The sequence below is a fragment of the Oryctolagus cuniculus genome, chromosome X, assembly GCF_051225735.1.
Source record: "Oryctolagus cuniculus isolate XC-2025 breed Fujian yellow rabbit chromosome X, ASM5122573v1, whole genome shotgun sequence".
Lineage (NCBI taxonomy): Eukaryota > Metazoa > Chordata > Mammalia > Lagomorpha > Leporidae > Oryctolagus > Oryctolagus cuniculus.
In genome coordinates, this window is record NC_142888.1 from 132,357,475 (window position 1) to 132,379,506 (window position 22,032).

Genomic DNA, 22,032 nt, shown 5'->3' on the forward strand with positions numbered 1-22,032 from the left:
TAGCTGCCCACCAGCAGCTTGGTTTGGGCCTCCCACATCCAGGCAGAAGGTAGAAAAGTACTAAACAAGCCCAGGTTGCGTGGGTCCATATACTGCCCAAATGGAGTATTTCTCCCAGTGTCTTGTGTCAGCAACATCACACGGGAAATGCATAGGAGTAAGTCAGCTGGGTGGGGCCCAGCCACCTGGTTCAACTAGTCTTTCAGGCACTGCTTGAGTCATTTGGGGCCCCACACCTCCTTGGTCTAAGCCAAGGGCCCTTCCTATTCATCTCTGCTGCTTTGTGTTTTGATACTTATGCATTTCAAAGGTTTTCCAGATTCACTCCCTAGATGGACACAAGGGTCAGGGTTTCATGCAGGTCTCCCATGTGGGTGCAGGGGCCATCTTCCACTGCCCTCCTGGATAGCAGAGCTGGGTGGGAAGTGGAGTGGCTGGGACTGGAACTGTCGCCCATGTGGATGCCAGCACTGCAGGCGCACCTCTACACATTAAGCCACAGCACCGGCCCCCTGTAATCTTCATTTCTTGCCATGTAAAAGTTAACTTTTAACCTGTGGAAATAGTTCTAAACCATAAACATAGTTGTAGACACAACTCTGGGACAGTTGTGTTGTGGGTTATGACACTGCACAGCTGGCATCCATTATCAGTATGGGTTCCTGTCCTGGCTGCTCCACTTGTGCCCCTGTTACTGTGGGAGACCTGGATGGAGTTCAGGCCCTCAGCTTGGCCTAGCCCAGCCCTTGCTGATGCAGCCATTTGGCAAGTGAACCAGCAGGTGGGAGATCTGTCTTTCAAATAAACGTTTAAAAAGGCAAGTCTGATACAGTTCCAGTAAGTGTTTTTTATTGTTACTTTCTTTGGAAAATGGAGGGTGGGGAGGGAGGGTGTCCCAGGACACTGACACCCTGGATAGGATCAGTAGGTTCCTAGGTAGGATACTCCTCTGCTGTGTGTCCGGTCCTTGGGCAACTGTGTATTCATGTAGTAGCTGTTCTGATGTCATGAGAAGGGGCTACTGTATTTTTGGTGTGGGTCTGTTGCCTTGGTAACCAGCCTTGGCTGGCTTGCTCTCTGTACAGTGTGGACTGACAGCACCATGGAGGGTGGGAGCCAGGCTGCTTGTAGGTTAAGGGCAAGTCTGACAGCAAACCTTGGGCTGTTTCTCGGCCATTCACTCCCTGGATTACAAGGAGCAGGAACGTTTCCCGTTGTTCACAGAAACTATTGTTTTTGCTGTAACTGCCTGGTTCCATCCTGGTACCACCTGGGGTCTTAATGCTTCCCTGTTGATTTATATGCACTCTGTATTCAAAGCCATTGGCATCTGCTACACGTGTGCAATATTCCACAACTGGCTTTTTTTCCGGTGTAGAGGTTTCCTTTTTGTCATAATAAAATCTTTGGATCTGTTGGGACGCCTGCTGAGCCGCACACACACACACAAACACACCCCACCCCCGCAGCCCTGCTTTGTCTTCACTCCAGACACTACCTGGTAGCATGGGGTGGCCTCAGGGTCCCTGGCTTCCTCTCCTCATACCAGGTATAGCCAAACTAAAAGCAGGTGGGCAGGTGGGCTGCGGTGCCTCCAGCCTCGGGTGGGCTGGGCGGGAAGGCCAGGGTTTGCGTCCTGCGGGTGGTGTCGTCACATCTGTGGGCCCAGCTCAGGAGGCAGCAGTGACAGCAGTGACAGCAGCAGCAGAGCAGCCAGGTGGAGGGGCTGCGCATTGTGCACCGCCCGGCTCAGCTCCACTTCCACAGGGTAGTGGTCGCTGATTTTCAGGGCCTGGGGATGGCAGGTGAGAAGCATGAGTGCCCAGGGTAAGGGGCTGCCCTGGGGCCCTGTTCCCATCTCCCCTCCTAGCGTGGCCCAATCCTCCACCTCCTCCTCGGTGAGCTGGAAGCTCCTGGGGAAGTCGAAGGCAGCAGCAGCCTGCAGCAGGCTCTGGCAGCGCTCCCCGTGCAGGACGATGCGGTCGTAGGCGCAGTGTGTGCTGGCCCGCACCGTGGTGTCGTCCCCGTCGGCGATCGCCCAGCGGAAGCCTGCGTCTGTCCGCAGGAGCAGCTCACTGAGGCGCTTCTTGGTCAGGGACGCACAGTCAGCGTTGAAGTCTCCGAGCAGGATCACGTCCTGGAGACGGCAGCAGTGACGGGCCTGGCCGCTGGGCCACCCGCTCCCCATGCCTTCCGCACCAACGCCCCAGCCTTACCTGGTTCTGCCAGTGCTGCGAGACGTCCAGAAACACATCGTAGAGGGCGTTCAGCTCTTTCTCCACGTCCTTAGGAGTGGTGTGCAGTGGGACCAGCACCAGGCTGGGAAGGACTGCAAAGTCCAGGGGGCCAGGGCTGCCACCTGCTCCCTTTCCCCTACAGCCTCCTCTAGGCGAGCAAGCCCCCCGGAGGGGCCAACTGCACTCCCTGTCCTGCCCCCGCGTACCAGGCCACCCTCTTTCCCTTCCTACCCTTGCTGGGCAAGGTGAAGTGGGCCACGAAGGGCTCCCGTGCGAAGAGGTCATCCTGGTCTTCGTACACGTAGGAGTCCAGGACCTGTGTCTTGTGGGACCTGGCAGGAGCAAAGGATGGGACGCAGTGACCCCAAGTCACCGATTTGGCTTTGCAAGTGCCAACAGCTGAGCTGGTGCTCAGGGAGGGACCTCTTACCGGCGGCCCAGTTGCATGAGGGCACAGTCTTTTCTAGAACTTTTTGTTTAGATGTTTGTTAATATGCCAACAAGTTTTGCTAGTTTAAAGTGTACGTGGGTTTGTAGTCCAGTCACAAGGGCGTGCTACTATCACCACAGTCAATTTTAGGACCTACTCCCCCCAGAAAGAAACCTCACACTGTAGCCATTAGCAGTTAACTCTATTCCCTCCTCTCCGCAGCCCCTCCCAACTGCTGGTCTCTTTTATGCCTTGTGGACTTGCCCATTCTGAAGTTCTCATATGAATGGAATGCTATGCGGCGGGGCTGGCGCTATGGCACAGTGAGTTAAGCCGCTGTCTGCAGTGCCAGTATCCCATTTGGGCGTCAGTTCAAGTTCTGGATGCTCCTCTTCTGATCCAGCTCCCTGCTAATGTGGGAGGTGCAGCAGAAGATGGCCCAAGTACCTGGGCCCCTGTACCCATGTCGGACACCCAGAGGAAGCTCCTGGCTTCTGTTTGGCCTGGCCCAGCCCAGTCATCATGGCCATTTGGAGAGTGAGCCAGTAGATGGAAGATTCTCTCTCTCTCTGCGTCCACCCATGCTACAGCATGTGGCCGTTCTTCACTCCCTCTCATTGCTAAATAAATCACAGCATATGGGTAGACCGCGTGTCAGACCCCGTTCACCCACTGAACACAGCTGGACATTTTCACCGTGGGGCCGTCTCCATTTCTCCTCCTGCAGATACCTAGGAGTTCTCCACTCATTTTGGAGCAAATTCCAGCTTCATATAATTTCACCGAGCTAGGAAAAGCAGGTCCCCTTCCCTGACAGTCCTGCCCCATCTCAATCCTGACTCCAGAGCCCTCTGCCCCCTCACACAGCCTGTCTTCCCAGGGCCTTAGAGCTGTTTCTGGAAGTCAGGTGCAGCCAAGGCCCATGAGTGGCTCCCACTGAGTCTCTCCCTAGAACCCAGTGCCCGTCGCTCCCTTGGAGTGGTCAGGAGACAGGAAGAGGGGCCCCATGTTTGTGCATGGAGAAACTTTCTGCTACATGAGCACACTGGCTGGGATGGAGGGAGGAACGATCCCCGAAGGAAAGCATTGAGGAGGACAAGCACAGTGAGGAGGGGAGGCTGCCCCAGGGAACTCGTGAGCCATCTCACAGGACGGCCAGGCCTCTGCTTACCTGTAGATGTACACATACTTCTCCATGTATGTGCTGCGCCCCAGCATGTCACTCTTCAGGGACCTATACGGCCCCGAGCCATCAAATCTGCCAGGAAAAGAGGAAGCCAGGATCAGGGCCTCTGAGACTCTGCGTAGGCCCAGCTGAGACCCTCAGAGCCCTCCTCACCGGTTGAGTTCTCGCAGCAGGAGGGAGATGGCAGCATCAGAAGAATCGACCACCTCCTGCAGCACCATGATGTCACAGCGGGCCACAATCTGCAAAACACCAACCCGACTCGGTGCCAGTTGCTGCGGGGCGGGGTGGGGCGAACCTGGCAGTGCTGTGGCCAAGACTGGCCTGGCTCACTGGCTGCAGCCCCCAGAGAGCAGTGGGACTAGAAAGGACCTAGGGATAGATTGAGTCCCATCCCTGCTCCCATCCCACCCATTTCACAGAGGAGGAGACTGAGGCCAATGACAGGTAAGGAATGTGATCTGCGACTCTGCACCCATATCTCTTGTGTCCCCCCTTCTCTGGGATATGCCCCTGGTCACGCAGGGCTGCTGGCTTCGGGTCATGGTCCTCAGGGGCCCAGCTTCCCTGTAGCAGTGAACGTACTCGAACTAAAGTATCCATTACTTCCTCCTTGGCCACCTTGGCCAATGTCAGCCGCTGAGTGTTGAAGGCGCAGATTCGAAAGGCTTCGGCCCCACTTGCCAGGAGGACCAAGAGCAGCACAGCTAGGCAGGTCATGGCCGTAGGCAGCTGCAGGCCCCTCTCGGGGAACACAGGTAGCTCGCCCAGGGTGTGCGCCCAGACGCGGGCGCTTCTCTTCCTCCGGAGACCTGGGAACACAGCACGAAGAGAGCTGCACTGACCCTGCAGCTGCCCTGCACCTTGCCTGCCTCTTGCTCTGGGGTCCCGCGCTGCGCTGCCGCCTGTACACTGGGCCCAACCCAACCTCACGCTTTTCCTTTGTTAAACTGTGATCAGATACAAATTGCATACAATGTTACTGTCTCCCAGGTGCACATACAGTCCATGGCACTGAGCACGGTCACCCTGCTGTCCTGTCTCCATGCTTCTCCAGAACTCGCCTGTGGGCCGGAGCGGGAATGCCGTCCTGGGAAACACCAGCTCTCCGCTACTCCCTCAACCCCAGCCCCTGGCCGCCACCGTGCTGCGGTCTGTCTCCAGGAGGTGGGCTGCTCCAGGGACCTCAAATAACTGGAATCACACAGTGCGGGCCCATCGATGCATCCATGTCATGGAAGTGTCAGAGTTTCCTCCCTACTATCCCATTGCCAGAGTGTGGACAGCCCATGTTTGACTGATCTGTTCCTCTGCCGATGCACACTGGGTTGCAGCCACCTTTTGGCTATTGTGAGTAGTGCTGCTACGAGCGTGGGCGCACTGAGGCAGGCTTGTGGCTCAGCAGTGAAGCACCATGTCCCATGTCAGAGTGCCTGGGTTTCAACCCCAGATCTGCTCCTGCATTAATGTAGACCCTGGAGTGGCTCATGGGCTTGGATGCCTGACACTCATGTACGTGTAGGACACCCAGATTAAGTTTCTGCTTCCCAGCCTCAGCCTGGCTCAGTCCCAGCTGTTGCAGGTATGTGGGGAATGAGCCGGCAGATGGGCCGATCTGAAGCCAGGAGCCAGGAGCTTCTTCTGGGTCTCCCACGTGGGTGCAGGGGCCCAAGCACTTGGACCATCTTCTGCAGCTTTCCCAGGGCATAGCAGAGAGCTGGATCGGAAGTGGAGTAACTGGGACTCGAACTGGAACCCATAGAGATGCTGGCACCGCAGGCGGCAGCTTTACCTACTATGCCACAGCGCCGGCCCTGAGTTCCTATCCTTTAAAAACTAAGAGCTGGCATTGTGGCACAGTGGGTTACGATGCTGCCTGAGACAGCGGCATCTCACAGGGACACCGGTTCAAGTCCTAACTTCTCTACTTCTGATCCAGCTCCCTGCTAATATGCCTGGGAAAGCAGCAGAAGATGGCTCAAGTGCTTGGGCCCCTACACCGTGTAGGAGACCTGGAAGAAGCTCCTGACCCCTGGTTTTGGCCTGACCCACCCCTGACCGTTGTGGCATTTGGGGAGTGACCCAGCAGATGGAAGACCCCTGTCACTTGGTCTCTCCTTCTGTCTCTCTGTAACTCCAACTTTCAAATAAATAAATGCAACATTTTTAAAACATTTTAAAAATTTGACTGAGGCAAGCATTTGGCACAGCAGTGAGGACCCTGCTTGGGACGCTCAGATCCTGTACTGGGGTGCCTGGGTTGAGTCCAGGCACTGCCCCTGACTCCAGCTCTTGCTAATGCACACTCTGGGAGGCAGCAGTGATGGCCCAAGTGGTTGGGTCCCTGCCACCCACATGGGAGACCTGGGTTGAGTTCCTGGGGCTGGGCCAGGCTGAAGTCAGGATTGAGGTCTTAGTAATTGGTTGCTTCCAGGGGATCCAACGCAGGCCGTCAATATGGGATGTGCGTATGTTAAACAAACATTAGGCTAAATTCAACCTCATTGTTTCACTTTTTTAAAAAATATATACATTTATTTGGAAGACAGAGTTAGAGAGAGAGAGAGAGAGTGAGAGAGAGAGAGAAAGGGAGGGAGAGAGAGAATCTTCCATCCACTAGTTCACTCCCAAAGTGGCAGCAATGGCCAGGGCTGGGCCAGGCGTAAGCTAGGAGCCTAGAGCTCCATCTGGGTCTCCCATGTGGATAGTAGGAACCTAAACACCCAGGCCAACCTCCTTTGCTTTTCCCAGGTACATTAACAGGGAGCTGGGTCAGAAGTGGAGCAGCTGAGACTTGAACCAGTGCTCATGTGGGATGCTGGTGTCACAGGCAGCAGCTTTACCTGAGGTGCCAAATGCCGGCCCCAACCTCATTCTTTGAAAGTGCTGCTATCACCCCCACACCGCCCAGGCCTCCTCACCCCCGAGTCAGGGAGGCCCCAGTGCCTCCACCTTTTCCCCATTAGCAATTAGGAGTATCTTCATGGGCTCACTCCCCTCACTGGGAGTGAGCCAAAGTCCCAGCTACGACATGGGCCACCCACCAACTTGCAGTGTGATGGGTTCTCTTTCTCGTGCCCTGCCACCTCTGCTGAGCCCAGCTCTATGCGGGAGACCCTGCTGTCTGAACCTCTCTCTCTCTCTCTCAGCTTGTCTTTGTCTCAGAGTCACCCGAATGTTGCCCTGTCTGCGGCTCAGTCCCAGGCAGGACCCCTTTGCTTCTGTCTCCCTCTCGCCTTCCCCTTCGGCTCACTTCCTTCCCCCTGCCCCACCCCCACTCCCGTCCTGTGTTCTCCCATGTCCCTGTGTCACAGTGTCTCCCTGGCCGCTCTCGCCTTTGCTCTCTGAACACCTGTTCTGTCAGTCAGGCTGCTTTGGGTCTCCTGCCCTGTCCCTATTTTGGGATCCATGTGCATATTGGGTGGCCCTGGGCTGGCAGGGGCACGCCCGCAGGCTCTTGGCACAGAGACCCCCTACAAGCGCCACGGGCAGGAAGAACCAGAGAGCCACTGTTTGCACCCTGCCCTCAAAGCCCAGCCCTGGGGTTCCCTTCTGCTCCCAGCTCCCACCGCACACAGAGGGTAACTTCATCCCCTTCTTCCTCAGCCCAGGGGCTCTCGTACCTGCACACACCAGCTTGTCATGGGGCCTGCCTCAGCCTCAATCGGAGCGAGACAGCCAGCGGAAGCACAGCATCTGGCTGGGTGGGGATCCGAGAGGAAAAAGAGGAAGAAGCCTGTTCTGTGACTCACGCAGCCGCAGCTACTAGCCGGCCCGCTCTTGCCCCACCCTTGCTGGCTCTGCACTCCCACAGGCGGGAAGGGCAGGCGCTCAGCCCCGGCACTGCCAGATCCCAGCCTTCCCCGGGCCAATGGGAGAGCAGCCCTGTAGAACTTGGCAGGACAGCCGCTGCTGTGACCGAGCAGCTGCGCCCACCCAGCACCAGCACTCACAGTCGATGAACACTTACCTGTGCCGAGGGCCAAGGGCAAGCAGGAGCGGGTGGCTCAGCATAACCCTGACCTCTGCTCTCCCTGGAGGCCTCCAGACAGCAGCTAGGGAAAGCACAGGAGCCGGCGGAACTTGTGCTTGATAGAGGTGCCCACAGCGTGAGCGGGTGCCCCAGAGGACAGCAGCCTTGTCTCCCCAGGCTCGGGTCCTGAGCCTGCGAGTGGCTGCCCACACTTGAGTTAGGCGTGTTGATACGAGTGCTCTAGAAACATGAAATCAGGAAGAGTCCTAGCAACAAGAGAACGAGAGAGCTGCCGGTTGAGTGCACAGGCTGTCACACTGTTGGAACTCACAGGGGGCCTCCAGGCAGGCGGCACCCTCAATGCCCTGTTCCTAGGACCTATGGGTGTGGCGATGGGCAGGAAGTTGGAAATTTGCCAGGTATTTACTTACTTATTATTTTAAAAAAATGTGCAGTGTATTTATTTACTTACTGTTTTAAAAATGTGCAGTGTATTTTCTTATTTTTTAAAATATTTATTGTATTTACTTGAAAGGCAGAGTGAGAGCAAGAGGAGAGACAGAGATCTTTCATCCACTGGTTCATTCCCCAAGAGGTTGCAACAGCCGGGTCAAGGCCAGGCTGAAGCCACAAACCAGGAGCTTCATCCAGGTCTCCCACACAGGTGGCAGGGTCCCACGTACGTGAGCCATCACCTACTGCCTTCACAGGCGTATTAGCAGGGAGCTGGAATTGGAAGCTGGAACTCAATCAGGCATATGGGAAGCAGGTATCTCAAGAGGCAGCTTAAACCATTGTACCAAATGCTTGGATTGGAAATTTGTTTTTAAATCAATAAAATAATGCTTTAAAAATGAAAAAAATAACAGCTGCTTTTGTGAGCCCCACCTGCAACACCAACATCCCATATAGGTGTCGGTTCAAGTAGCAGCTGCTCCACTTCCAATCCAGCTCCATGCTAATGCGCATGTGAAGGCAGTGGGGATGGCCCAGGTCTTTGGGCCTCTGCACCCACATAGGAGACCTGGACGGAGTTCCTAGCTTCAGACTGGTGCAGACCTAGCTGTTGTAGCCATTTGGGGAGTGCGCCAGCAAATGGAAAATATCTCTCTCTTGGGGCCAGCGCTGTGGCGCAGCAGGTTAACACCCTGGCCTGAAGCACCAGCATCCCATATGGGTGCCAGTTCTAGTCCCAGCTGCTCCATTTCTGATCCAGCTCTCTGCTATGGCCTGGGATAGCAGTGGAGGATGGCCCAAGTACTTGGGCCCCTGCACCCAAGTGGGAGACCCGGAAGAAGCTCCTGGCTCCTGGCTTCGGATCGGTGCAGCTCCGGCTGTTGTGGGCAATTCAGGAGTAAACCAGCGGATGGAAGAACCTTTCTCTCTCTGCCTTTCCTCTCTCTGTGTAACTCTTTCAAATAAAAATAAATACATCTTTAAAAAAATCTCTCGGGAGCCGGCGCCGTGGCTCAATAGGCTAATCCTCCACCTTGCGGCGCCGGCACACCGGGTTCTAGTCCCGGTTGGGGCGCCGGATTCTGTCCCGGTTGCCCCTCTTCCAGGCCAGCTCTCTGCTATGGCCAGGGAGTGCAGTGGAGGATGGCCCAGGTGCTTGGGCCCTGCACCCCATGGGAGACCAGGAAAAGCACCTGGCTCCTGGCTCCTGCCAGGATCAGCGCGGTGCGCCGGCTGCAGCGGCGGCCATTGGAGGGTGAACCAACGGCAAAAGGAAGACCTTTCTCTCTCTGTCTCTCTCTCTCACTGTCCACTCTGCCTGTCAAAAAAAAAAATAAATAAAAAAATAAAAAAATAAAAAAATAAAAAAATCTCTCGGGCCGGCGCCGCGGCTCACTAGGCTAATCCTCCGCCTAGCGGCGCCGGCACACCGGGTTCTAGTCCCGGTCGGGGCGCCGGATTCTGTCCCGGTTGCCCCTCTTCCAGCCCAGCTCTCTGCTATGGACAGGGAGTGCAGTGGAGGATGGCCCAGGTGCTTGGGCCCTGCACCCCATGGGAGACCAGGATAAGCACCTGGCTCCTGGCTCCTGCCATCGGATCAGCGCGGTGCGCCGGCCGCAGCGCGCCGGCCGCGGCGGCCATTGGAGGGTGAACCAACGGCAAAGGAAGACCTTTCTCTCTGTCTCTCTCTCTCACTGTCCACTCTGCCTGTCAAAAAAAAAAAAAAATCTCTCTGTGTGTCACTCTGCCTTCCAAATAAATAGATCTTTTTTAAAAATTACATTAAGGAGGTGACGTAACACGGCATAGTGGGTAAAGTCGCTGCTTGCAGTGCCGGCATCCCATTTGGGTGCAGGTTCGAGACCTGGCTGCTCCACTCCCGATCCAGCTCTCTGCTGTGGCCTGGGAAAGCAGTGGAAGATGACCCAAGTCCTTGGGCTCCAGCACCCACGTGGGAGACCCGGAAGAAGCTCCCGGCTCCTGGCTTTGGATCGGCGCAGCTCCAGCTGTTGTGGCCAACTGGGGAATGAACCAGTGGATGGAAGACCTCTCTCTCTATCTGTAACTCTGCCTTTCAAATAAATACATTTTTTTAAAATACAAATTACATTAATATGATATAAAATACTATAAAATGGTTACTTCTTTTTTAAAAGATTTACTTATTTGAAAGGCAAAGTGAAAGAGAGAGGGACAGACAGAGCGACAGAGACAGAGAGAGCAATCTTCCATCTGCTGGTTCATTCCCCAAAAGCCTGCAACAGCCATGAGAGTCTATATCATGAGAATTTAACGCAATAAAAATAAAGGGGAGAAGCTCAAATAAGGTAAAAGTGCTCCGACAGCCTAGGCTTTGAGTGACTTCAAACACTCGTGCTGCACAGCTCATGAGGAATTGAAGAGAAAACGGAAGTTCGGCCGCTGGCGGTCTCGAACCAGTACTCCGGGAAGGAGGGGCGGGACGGGGGCGGGGTCAGGGGCTGTGGGCCCGCCCCCGCTGCCGTCAAGCGGCTCCGGCGCGTTTTGCGACAGTCGGCAGGGAGCCGGGTGTTGTAGCGGGCCCGCTTTCCGGCGGGTGCGCGGGCCGCGCGCTGCCGCTGCAGGCGGTCGGCGACCCCTGCCCTGCTCCTCACTGCGGCCCCGGCTTCGGAGCTCGCTTGCGTCTCCTCCTTAGCGAGAGAGCGGGGGCGGGCGCTGCACTGGCCTGACCACGAAGTGACCTTGGTCGAACCACCTGTGCGCGAGCCAATCAGAGCCCCTTCTCTGAAGCAATTGAGGACCCAGACCCCCTCCCCCCCAGAGCGGCCCCACGGGCTTGCACCGTGGCCGGGGGAGCGTCGGGCCGCTGGGGGCGGCGGGGGCGGGCCGGCCGAGGGAGATGCCCTTGCACGTGAAATGGCCGTTCCCAGCAGTGCCGCGGCTCACCTGGACCCTGGCCAGCAGTGTCGTCATGGGCCTGGTGGGCACCTACAGCTGCTTCTGGACTAGTGAGTGGGCCCGAGGCTGCGGCCGGGTCTGTCTCGGGTTCCCATGCCCGGCCAGAGTTGGGGGTGTGGGGGCGCTGGCAGGGTGCTAGCCTTGGGCCTAGTGGGAAGAGGGGGGCTGACATCGTCCTGTCCCCCCAGAGTACATGAACCACCTCACCGTGCACAACAAGGAGGTGCTGTACGAGCTCATCGAGAACAGAGGGCCTGCCACGCCCCTCATCACCGTCTCCAATCACCAGTCCTGCATGGATGACCCTCATCTCTGGGGTACCCGACCAGTGGGCTGGGCGTGGAGAGGCTGGGACTGACTGGCACCATGGTCCCGTCAGGACCTCCCAGGGAGCATGATTTAGCGAGGGCTTCAGAGATTTCGAAGGAATGAGGAAACAGCCACAGAGCAAGGTCCAGCGGTTTCTTTACTCTGACGTCATGGCCTTTGGAGCCGTCTGTTCTCTCTGCTGGTGAAAGTCCGGCAGGTTCTTGGGAGTACTCACCTCAGGGAATCCTGTCAGGGAAGCTGCAGCCTAGGGGCTGTAGGCCCTTTGTCCTGGTTCCAGGTTGCCCCTGGCTGAGTTTGTACCCTTCAGCCAGCCCCCATTTGGGATTCCACTTGCCGCACCTAGAAGCACCTGCTTTGCTGACTTCACGGGAGGTTGCTCATCTCCAGAAGTGGGGTGGCGGGGGAGGGAGGGCGAGGTTGCCCAGGACCTGCATGGCTGAAGTGGAGTCCATGTGGAGCCCCCTGGTCGGGTTAGAGCTCACTCCGGCCTCCGGGTGGAGAATGGCGTGTGGGATGCCACAGGGGGATCATAGGCGGCCCCGGAGGAGGCCTTGCTGCTGCCCTGCAGCCTGGGCTGGGCTGGTGGCTGTGGTGGTGAAGCGGGAGGCGCAGAGTGGGTATTGTCCGAATGCAGACTAGACACAAGCATTAGTGAGATGTGCGGAGTGGCCGAAGAGGAAGGAGCTGGGGGGCCTTTGGGGGTCCAACCCAAGGATTGGAGAGCGTCACTTTGGGCTGTAGGGAAGTGGTCGTGCTGCGGCATTTGTCCTCTCTCCCTGCAATGACCTGACACAGATAGGCACTCCCTGGGGAAAAGGGACGTGCGAGTGCGAAGGCTTTCCTCTCCTTCTCCAGGGATCCTGAAACTCCAGCACATCTGGAACCTGAAGCTGATGCGTTGGTGAGGAGGAAGGGGCCCCTTGCGCCGAGCCCAGCAGGCCCCACTCGTCTGCCCACGGCTGCCCTCTTGCTCTGCCCAGGAGGCAGCGTGAGCAGTCAGGCGGGGCCTGGGGTGGGGCCCTGCAGGCTCTCCTCCGGGGTCTTTGTTCAGCATGCCCATGTGCTGGGGCTGGTGGGGTGGGCAGGTGCTGGGAGGCAGGGGTGACTGCATCTGTCCCCGCTGCAGGACCCCTGCGGCTGCAGACATCTGCTTCACTAAGGAGCTGCACTCCCGCTTCTTCAGCCTGGGCAAGTGTGTGCCTGTGTGCCGAGGTGAGCTGCCCCTCCTGGAGGCGCTTCTGCCGAGCTGTCCAGGAGGCCAGAGGCCCAGGCCTTTGTTGTAGAGAGCCCCGTATGTGAGAGGCGGCCTGGGAGGCAGGAGAACCACTGGGTGACCGCCAGAGGTAGTGCAGGCTGCTGGCAGACAGATGGCTTCCTGGTGAGCCCTCGGTTCTCTGCCCCAGTTCAAGGGTGGTCCGGACCCAGAGCTCTGGCACGGGAATTCCAGGAAGCCTTAGGCACAGCCCTTCTCCCAGGAAAGTAGCTGAGAGACTTGTGGTGCCCAGTTGTCATCAGTGACAGTGGTAGCATGTGTCACAGAGTTGGCTTTCTGGGGAAACAGACAGGCTTGTGGAGTGAGTGGGTCTGAGACTGACTGCTCCGAGAGAGAGGGAGGGAGGGAGGGAGGAGTCCACGGTGGCATTTCCAGGCACCGTGGGAGGGGGACGCCACCGAGTTGGCAGGAGGCAGTTGTCGCAGAGGAAAGGAGCAAACTCGGATGTGTGGCAGCACGGAAGCTGCTGCTGAGCCCCCAGGAGCCTTCCCATGCGGTGAGAGTCGCAAGAGTGAGCTGTCGTCGCCTTGGAGGGCAGGGCGGCCTCTCCTCGCAGACACGGTTTCTCTTCCTGCCACCGTGTGGAAGGCTGTGGCCCGTTTGCCCTGTCCTGCTCTGAGAGGGGGGACTTGGACATTGACCACCCCCCCCATCCCTAAGTCTCCCTTCCTCCGGGCAGCACCCTCACAGACCTCCCCTGGCTACTTCTGTTTGTATCTTGTTTTTCTCTTTGCTCTGTATCTAGGCTTTATTGTCTAATTAAAGACAGAAGTGGGCTCTTCATTCCAGCACCTGTAGTCAGAGAAGGGGCAGGGAGCAGTTATTTCTGACTCATTTGCTGTGTAGCGAAGATCTGGTTACACAGGTTTCAAGCAAAGGCAGTGTGTGGCACACTTGGCTTCTGTGCCCCCCCCCCCAATTTCCCTTTTTCCCCAAGCATAGACATTATGTGATTGTTAAGTATTAGTGATTTTACACAAGAGAGAAGAATAGCATTCGCAAGGGCCCTGTATTGTGGCACAGCACTTTAAGCCATGGGTTAAGCCACTGCCTGCAGCACTGGCATCCCACATGAGTGCTGGTTCAAGTCTTGGTTGCTCTGCTTCTGATCCAGCTCCTTGCTAGTGTGTCTGGGAAGGCAGTGGATGATGGCTCCAGTACTTGGGACTGTGCCACCCACGTGGGAGACCGGGATGGAGTTCCAGGCTTCTGGTTTCGGTGTGGCCTAGCCCTGGCCGTTGCAGCCATCTAGGGAGTGAAGCAATGACTGGAAGATCTTTCTGTCTCTCCCTCATTCTCTAACTCTGCCTTTCAAACAAATAGAAAGAAAGGAAGGAAGAACATTCACAAAACGTAGAAATTATGAAGTATGTCTCCAAGTTTTTAAGGATTAATTTATCTATTTCAGAGGCAGAGATTCAGAGAGAGAGGCGAGACAGATCTATCTTCCATCCACTGGTTCATTCCTCACATGGCCGGGATGGCTGAATCTGGGCCTATGTGAAGCCAGGAGCCAGGAGCCTCCTGCAAATCTCCCACATGGGTGCAGGGGCCCAAGGACTTGGGCCATCATCCTCTGCTTTCCCAGGCCACAACAGAGAGCTGGATCAGAAGAGGAGCAGCCAGGACTAGAACTGGCACCTATATGAGATGCAGACTCCACAGGCGGAGGCTTAACTTATCACGCCACAGTATTAGCCCCCATATCTCCAATTCTTTTAAACCCTCATTTCAAGTGGGTTTCGCAGAGAAGGATCAATACCTATGAAGGCCACACCTACTATATACTGTGATCCCAAATGAGGAAGCCACTGCTCTTACCGTGTCCCAAGAAGGCTCTGGCTCCCACCATTTTTCCTGAGTGAGTTGTCAGATCAGGTCCCTGTTTGGGTTGGCTTGGGACTCCTGGATCCCTAACTAGCACTTTACAAAGAATCAGCATGGCAGAGAACAGGTTAAAAGTCCCTTTCTTAGTGCATTAGTTGCAATGTCTGTGTGAGACGGGGCTTCTTCACTTGTCACCTTATGAGGATACCTACTCTGCCCCGTTTCTTCAGCCTCTCCCTCGGCCTCTCTTCTGTTTCTGTCCATGTGTGGGTACCTTTCCATCTGTGAGGTCATGACTGTGCACTTACTGTGAGCGAACGCCGCATGTGAGGCATTTCCTTCTCTTGGGGCCAGTGCCATGGTCACAGGGTTCCCCAGGGTGGGAGGTTGCTGGCTCCAGGGGCAGCTCAACTCCCCTTTCTTCAGTCTAGCCAGTTTCGGTTTTTCCCAAGCTCTTGATGATGCCATGTGTTTCGCTGTCTGTCCTCCCTTTCCCAAGAGACCTCCCTAGAGGAGGATCTGGTTTTCAGGGGTGCCTGTGAAGAGTGGCTTGGGGAAGTGGCCGAGACCCCAGGCAAGGGTTGCTGCCTAGGTTCTGGGGCCTGAGTGAATGCACTTGGTTTGATCTAGCAGTGCTGTCAAGGGCAGGGATCATGCACGGGAGGGTCACCCTCGGGGTGGTGCATCCGAGAGGAAGGAGGACTCTGAGAGCAGTAGAGTGGCAACTGTGGGCCTGGCTGGGGAGAGAGGACCTGGGAATCTGGGGGTATGTGACAGGATGGATGATACGTGGGTGTATGTGGGTGAGCCGGTGAGACAGTCAGACGCAGGGAGAAGAACTTCAGTAGGAGATGGTTAGAGATGACGGTACCTTGTGTGTGACGGGTACTTCAAGGTTTTTCAAATTAAAAAAAAAGGCATTTGAGAAGCAGAGAGACAGAGAGCTCCCATTTGCTGGTTCACTCCCCACATGCCTGCGGTGGCCCAGCCAGGGTGGAGCTGGGAGCTGGGGACTCAGTCCAGGAACTCAGTCACTTGAGTCGTCGCTGCTGCCCCCCAGAATCTGCAGTGGCAGGAAGCTAGAGTGAGGGGCCAGACTCTGTCAGTCTCACAGCGAGGCAGTCTGATACGGGACACGGCGACTTAGCCTGTGTGTTAGCTGCTAGGCCAAACGCCCGCCCTCACTTGGAGGTTCAGAGCATGTTGTTGAGCCAAGGACGTCAAGGGTCACAGTGGGTGGGACACAGAGCCAGCCCTGGAGGCAGCCACTGGCAGACGCCGACGTGCACGGCACAGTGAGGGGGCCGAGAATGGGACTGATGGTGACAGGCCTCTTCTCCGCAGGAGATGGCGTCTACCAGAAGGGGATGGACTTTATTTTGGAGAAGCTCAACCACGGGGACTGGGTGCACATCTTCCCGGAAGGTCAGCAGGGCTGGCTGGGTTGAGGCCCGCCCCTCCTCAGTGTGGGCAGGACCAGCCACCAGGACTTGTCTCTGCACTCTCTCACCAGGGAAAGTGAACATGAGCTCCGAGTTCCTGCGTTTCAAGTGGGGTAAGGGCTGTGGGCCCTGGCCATGGCCATCCTTCTGGCCCGAGATGGCCTTGAGGCTCCTGGTTCCTAGCCTCTGGCTGGATGTGTTGGGGCCAGCAAGAAGGGGACAGGTGCCAAGACAAGGACCAGCCCACGGGAAGTGGTTTTAACTGGGGGCCAGCAGGATGGCAGTGGCTGGAGACTGCCGTGGAAGCTTGTCCCCACTCATGCTAATGTGTCTGCCCCTCCCCCGGTCAGGAATCGGGCGGCTGATTGCCGAGTGTCATCTGAACCCCATCATCCTGCCGCTGTGGCATGTTGGTGAGCCGGGAGCGGGCAGGAGAGGGACTGCCCTCAGCGGTGTTTGGGAGGGTGCCAGTGTATGGCGGGGAGGGCTCCCTCTGGTCCCAGGGCACCCTGCTGCACCCCATGTCTGGCCTCTATCCACTGTGCTGCAGGAATGAACGACGTCCTCCCTAACAGCCCACCCTACTTCCCCCGCTTCGGACAGGTAAGTAGGGACTGCTGACCTTCTGTGTGTCTTTGTCTGGCTATCCGCCATCTGCCCTGGGCCCCCACTCAGCACCACACAGCTCGCGTCGGGAGGAGCTGAACTTAGGCTTCAGCAAGGTTACCGAGTGGGCCATAGACAGGGACTTCCTGGCAGAGGGCAGAGGAAATGAGGCTGGGGCAGGTGTGGGCTCTGGGGCCCAGATAGGAGAGGTTAACTGCAGGATGGATCCCCGGAGTAGGCTGGCCTGGATGCCATTGAGCCCAGCAGCGCCCTGGAAAGAGGAAGTGTGGCTGCGAAGGAGATGCAGCATGTCGAGGCCAGGTCTTGCTTCTGGGTCCCCAGATTGTTTGGGCTGGGGCTGCAGACACTCGGCCTGCTCCTTGTCATCCACAGAAAATCACCGTGCTGATTGGGAAGCCCTTCAGCGCACTGCCTGTGCTTGAGCGGCTCAGGGCAGAGAACAAGTCAGCAGTGAGTTTCCTCCCGTAGCTGTCCTCAGCCCTCCCAAGCCCCTTGGTCTCACACGGCGCCTTGGCCAAGCTCCCTCAGGGGTGCGGGCCGACCGTGTCCTTGTCATCAGGTGGAGATGCGCAAAGCCCTCACCGACTTCATTCAGGAGGAATTCCAGCGCCTAAAGACCCAGGCAGAGCAGCTCCACAACCACCTCCAGCCTGGAAGATAGGCCCTGCCTGTCCGGGCCCTGGTCCTGGATTCCTCTCAGGCCTGAGGAGCAGCTGGGTCTCCCACGTCTCGGGAAGAGGCAGTAGGGGGACCCCTGCCCCAGTCCACTTGGCTCTCAGTGCTGCCTTTTGGATTTTCCCCCCGCGGCTGGAGCGGATGAATGGGTTGATGCTTTTAGCTCAATGTGGCTTTTAGGCAGATTGGTTTGTAACCCTACCGGGTGCCCCTCTGGTTAAAGGAAGGGCCTCAGCTGCTCCTCCCACGTGGCTGAGAAGGGAGGAAGAGGCCTCCTTCCTTCTCGCGTTCAGATGCTCTCTTCCGGTGCTTGCATCAGGAGGGAGCGCAGCATGCCAGTGGACAAGCAGTTGTGTGGGGAGTGGGTGGCCCATAAGGCCCCTCGGCCTAGCTCCTGTCCGCCCGCCCTGAACTGATCTGGGAGCTGCTCACTACCTCTTCAGGGATGGTTGTCAGACATGTCTTCTTCCTGCCCAGGCTTCCCCCCACCTGCAGGGCCTGGCCCTGGACAGGGCCCGGCCTCAGGTGGGCTGCAGGCAGAAAGAACAACCCTTTGCCAAAGGGAGCCTGCAGCGAGGGCCTGACATCTGTCCGCTCGTCTCCACGCCAGGACCCATGGCTTCTCCATCCTTTCTGCCCCCTGGCATCACTTGTGTCCTGGGGCCTGGGTTTCCACATTTGTAAGACAATAAAGCAACTGTATTGTGCTGTTGTGCCTATAGCCTCTCTGTAAGGGACAGGGGAGGGAGGTGACCAGCTAGGCCTTAGCGCCCTGGACATGGCGAGAGCTCTTGAGCAGATGGCCATTGAACTCTCACGGTGTGCTGGTTTCTTACAGTGTCACTTGTTGTCTGTAGTCCCCATCACAACCTTCCCTAAGTAGGCATTAATCTCATTTCGAGAAGGGGACAAGCAAGGGTAAGAAACTTGCTTCAAAACCCAAAGATAGTTAGGGGTAGGTGTGTGACAGAGTGGTCAGCACGCTGCTTGGGCTGCCCACATGCCATGGTACAGGGCCTGGGCTTGAGTTCTGGCCCTGGATTCTGATGTGGCTTTGGCTGATGTGCACCCTGTGAGGCAGTAGTGATGACTCAAGTACTTGGGTCTCCATCCTCCATGTGGAACACCTGGATGGAGTTCCCAGCTCCTGGCTCAGCCCTGGCTGTTGTGGGTATTTGGGGAGTGAATCAGCAGATGGGAAACAGTCAGTCTCCTCCCCCCAGCCCCCGCTCCTGCCCTGCCCACCCTCCCTCACTTTCCAAAGAATTAAAACAAAAACAAGCAAAGCTAACCAGATAGGTTGGGGCCATAGTCCAGAGAGCCCTCAGTGTGATGAATCAATTCAATCCTGTGCTGGTTCACAGGGTGGGACCTCCTGAAAGGTCCAGGGAACTGCTGGCCATGAGCTGTGATTAGGAGGTGGCAAGGGGACACGCAGGTTGAGCTGGGGACCCCGGATGGGAGCAGATGGATCCAGGGTAGCTGAGGTGGAATGAGAAGGCCATGCCAAGATGGCTGCTGGCAACAGAAACCGCGTGGCAACAGGTTGTGATTGGATGGCTTTGGAAACCACATGACAACGGAGCCTGACTGGCAACAGGCTGTGATTGGATGGCTTTGGAAAGTGCTGGGCTACAGGCTGTGATTGGTTATGGCATAGACCACCCCTTGACCAGATTGGCTGCCTTGGCTATTTAAGCTGCTGTAGCGACTGCGGGCTGCTCGCCTCTGGCCTGCTTTCACCCGACTCCCAGTGTCTGTGTGGTGACTCCGTGCCTCTTGCCCCCACTGCACTCCTCCTCTCAGAATGAATCCACCGCAACAGGTGGCCATGTCTTGGAATTCCAGAAGTGAAAGGGAACCCTTTCTAGAGAAAAGCATGCTTGGATCAGATCCTCAGTTTGTCCATAGGTTCAGATCGACCAAAAAGAACTCATGAGATCATTAAACATACAGAAAAGTGAATCACTGTATTTCTGTCAGCAGAAACAAGGACAGCATGGGTACCTCCAACACTGACAGGGTCACACACATTATTAATACTGTAGCAGAAACTTGGGAAGAAATAAGAGGTGGGATCGTGGAAATGAGCCAGCAACAATGGAATAGTCAGCCAGGACTGCAGGTCCATCCACTTCAAAATAAAGGTTTTATAAAAATGACCAAAACAGAAAAAAATCACTTGGGGAAAAAAACACACTCTATGTAATACACTGTAAGTCCAAGTGTATCAACCCATCGTGTATCTATGAACATGAACAAACATCGACTATGTTTCATGAAGTTTTAATTTTACACTCTGTTCCATTCTTTCATGTTCTTGTACTTTTCTTACTAGTGTCCATAAATATTTTTAGGATTTTTATGTATTTGAAATGCGGAACAATAAGGAGAGAGGTCTCTCATCCACTGGTACCTACTCCAAATGCCCGTAACAGCCAGGGCCAAAGCCCGGAGCCAGGAACTCAATCCAGATATCCCACATGGGTGGCAGGGACCCAAGTAGTTGAGCCCCCACTTGTTGCCTCCCAGAGTGCACATTCGCAGGATGGACCCTGGCACTCCCATATGGGATGTAGGTGTCCTGAGCGGGAACGTAAGTGTTGCCCCAAATGCCTGACTACCCAGAAATATTGTATAAATATTGTTTTGCAGGTTTTTAAACTTTAGATAAGTATTGTATAGGTGATTCCACAATTTGATGGTTTTTTTTAAATGAAACTTTTGATTTATTAATGGCGATTTGTAAGACATTAATCCAAAGAAAATGACTAGAGATACAAACAAAACTCTTCAAGGGTACATACACATAATTTACAATGGCAAAAAATTGAAACTACTTTCCAACAAGTCCCTCCGTCATTTAACAAATATTTGTTGACAATGTGCCAGACACTAGAGACACAGCAGTAAACAAACTACCTGCCCTCACTGGCGCTCACAGTCTAGTAGGGGCTGAAGGACAAGATATAAACAATAAAGTAAGTGCATAAAATATTGCGCAGTTTACATTTCAATATAGACCATGAAGAAAAATTAAGCAGGAAGGGAGGGAGGGAGGCAGGGGTGGGGAACATCATGGGCCGTGTAAGGCCTGTGAAATCACTGGGTCTGGCCCTGCCAAGGCAACCACAGGCAGGAGTTGAAATTCACTAAGTCCCGGGGCCGGCGCTGTGGTGTAAAGGGTAAAGCCACTGGCTGTAGTGCCGGCGTCCTATATGGGCGCCAGCTCGAGTTCTGGCTGCTCCACTTCCAATCCAGCTCTCTGCTATGGCCTGGGAAAGCAGTAGAAAATGGCCCAAGTGCTTGGGCCCCTGCACCCACATGGGAGACCCGGAAGAAGCTCCTGGCTCCTGGCATCGGATTGGTGCAGCTCCGGCTGTTGTGGCTAATTGGGGAGTGAAACAACAGATGGAAGACCTTTCTCTCTCTCTCTCTGCCTCTCCTCTCTGTGTAACTCTACCTTTCAAATAAATAAACAAGTATTAAAAAAAGAATCCATTGTCTAATACTAAAGTCAGGAAGATCTATCCCTATGTTTTCTTCCAGTTAAAAAAATTCACTAAGTCTCTAGCAGGCTAATTTATAAGTTGATCATTTTATATGGCCCACGAAGGAAGTTCTATCCAAATGGCCTTTGGCAGAAAACAAGTTCCCTGCCCTAGACTACAGAAGGTCAGGAAAAGTTGAAGGTGGTATTGTTTTTAAATTGCTTTGGTGATTATGTAAAAATATTTGATTCTAAATATAATTTAAGACCATAGGGGCTGGCGCCATGGCTCACTATGCTAATCCTCCGCCTGCAGCACCGGCACACCGGGTTCTAGTCCCGGTCGGGGTGCCGGATTCTGTCCCGGTTGCCCCTCTTCCAGGCCAGCTCTCTGCTGTGGCCAGGGAGTGCAGTGGAGGATGGCCCAAGTGCTTGGGCCCTGCACCCCATGGGAGACCAGGAGAAGCACTTGGCTCCTGGCTTCGGATCAGCGCGATGCGCCGGCTGCAGCGCGCCAGCCGCGGCAGCCATTGGAGGGTGATCCAACGGCAAAGGAAGACCTTTCTGTCTCTCTCTCTCACTATCCACTCTGCCTGTCAAAAAATTAAAAAAAAAAAAAAAGACCATAGGATTCCATAGACCTTAAAAAGTTCAAGCTGCGGTGGGTGTTTGGCACACTGGTTGATGCTGCTTGGGATGCCTGCATCTCATATGGGAGTGCCTAGGTTTGAGTTCCAGGTTTCCTGATTGCAACTTCCTGCTAATGTGCACCCTGGGAGGCCGCAGGTGATGGCTCAAGGAGCTGCGTATCTGCTACTCACCTGGGAAGCCTGAAGGATTTCCCAGCTCCTGGCTTCGGTGAGGCCCAGTTCCAGCTGTTGCAGGCATTTGGGAAGTGAACCAGGAGAGGGGAGATCTCTCCCTGTCTGTTTCTCTGTCTTTCAAATAAAATAGATTTTAAAAAAGTGTAAAGGCCAAACTGACAGCCATTCACAGTCTGTCCCTATTATAAACATTAATGTGAATTTTTTTATTTGAAAAGCGGAGAAACAGAGATTCTCCATCTGCTGCTTCACTCCTCAAATGCCCAAAATGGCCGGGGCTAGGACAGGCTAAAGCCAGAGCTTGCAGCTCCATCGCGGTCTCCCG

General features: G+C 55.5%; 2 protein-coding genes across 6 annotated transcripts; one reads left to right on the forward strand and one right to left on the reverse strand.

Annotated features, from left to right (window-relative positions):
- Positions 1 to 827: 827 nt before the first annotated feature.
- DNASE1L1 (deoxyribonuclease 1 like 1) lies at positions 828 to 7,644 on the reverse strand. Its single transcript, XM_070066861.2, has 8 exons — positions 7,477 to 7,644; positions 4,439 to 4,665; positions 4,007 to 4,095; positions 3,839 to 3,925; positions 2,469 to 2,569; positions 2,217 to 2,329; positions 1,889 to 2,137; positions 828 to 1,792 (listed from the first exon to the last, which is right to left on the reverse strand). The coding sequence occupies exons 2-8, from the start codon at positions 4,571 to 4,573 to the stop codon at positions 1,652 to 1,654; spliced, it is 915 nt and encodes a 304-aa protein (XP_069922962.1). The 5' UTR covers positions 4,574 to 4,665; positions 7,477 to 7,644; the 3' UTR covers positions 828 to 1,651.
- A 3,137-nt stretch (positions 7,645 to 10,781) lies between these two features.
- On the forward strand, positions 10,782 to 18,101 carry TAFAZZIN (tafazzin, phospholipid-lysophospholipid transacylase). Of its 5 annotated transcripts, none has more exons than XM_017338558.4 (10): positions 10,782 to 11,269; positions 11,408 to 11,536; positions 12,405 to 12,450; positions 12,676 to 12,761; positions 15,994 to 16,074; positions 16,163 to 16,204; positions 16,442 to 16,504; positions 16,642 to 16,694; positions 17,091 to 17,168; positions 17,238 to 18,101. In XM_017338558.4, the coding sequence occupies exons 1-10, from the start codon at positions 11,161 to 11,163 to the stop codon at positions 17,571 to 17,573; spliced, it is 1,023 nt and encodes a 340-aa protein (XP_017194047.2). In that variant the 5' UTR covers positions 10,782 to 11,160; the 3' UTR covers positions 17,574 to 18,101. The 5 variants fall into 5 exon arrangements, with proteins under 5 accessions (XP_017194047.2, XP_017194048.2, XP_017194050.2 ...); XM_017338559.4 differs by having other exon boundaries at positions 17,247 to 18,101; XM_017338561.4 differs by having other exon boundaries at positions 10,782 to 11,241.
- Positions 18,102 to 22,032: the final 3,931 nt, after the last annotated feature.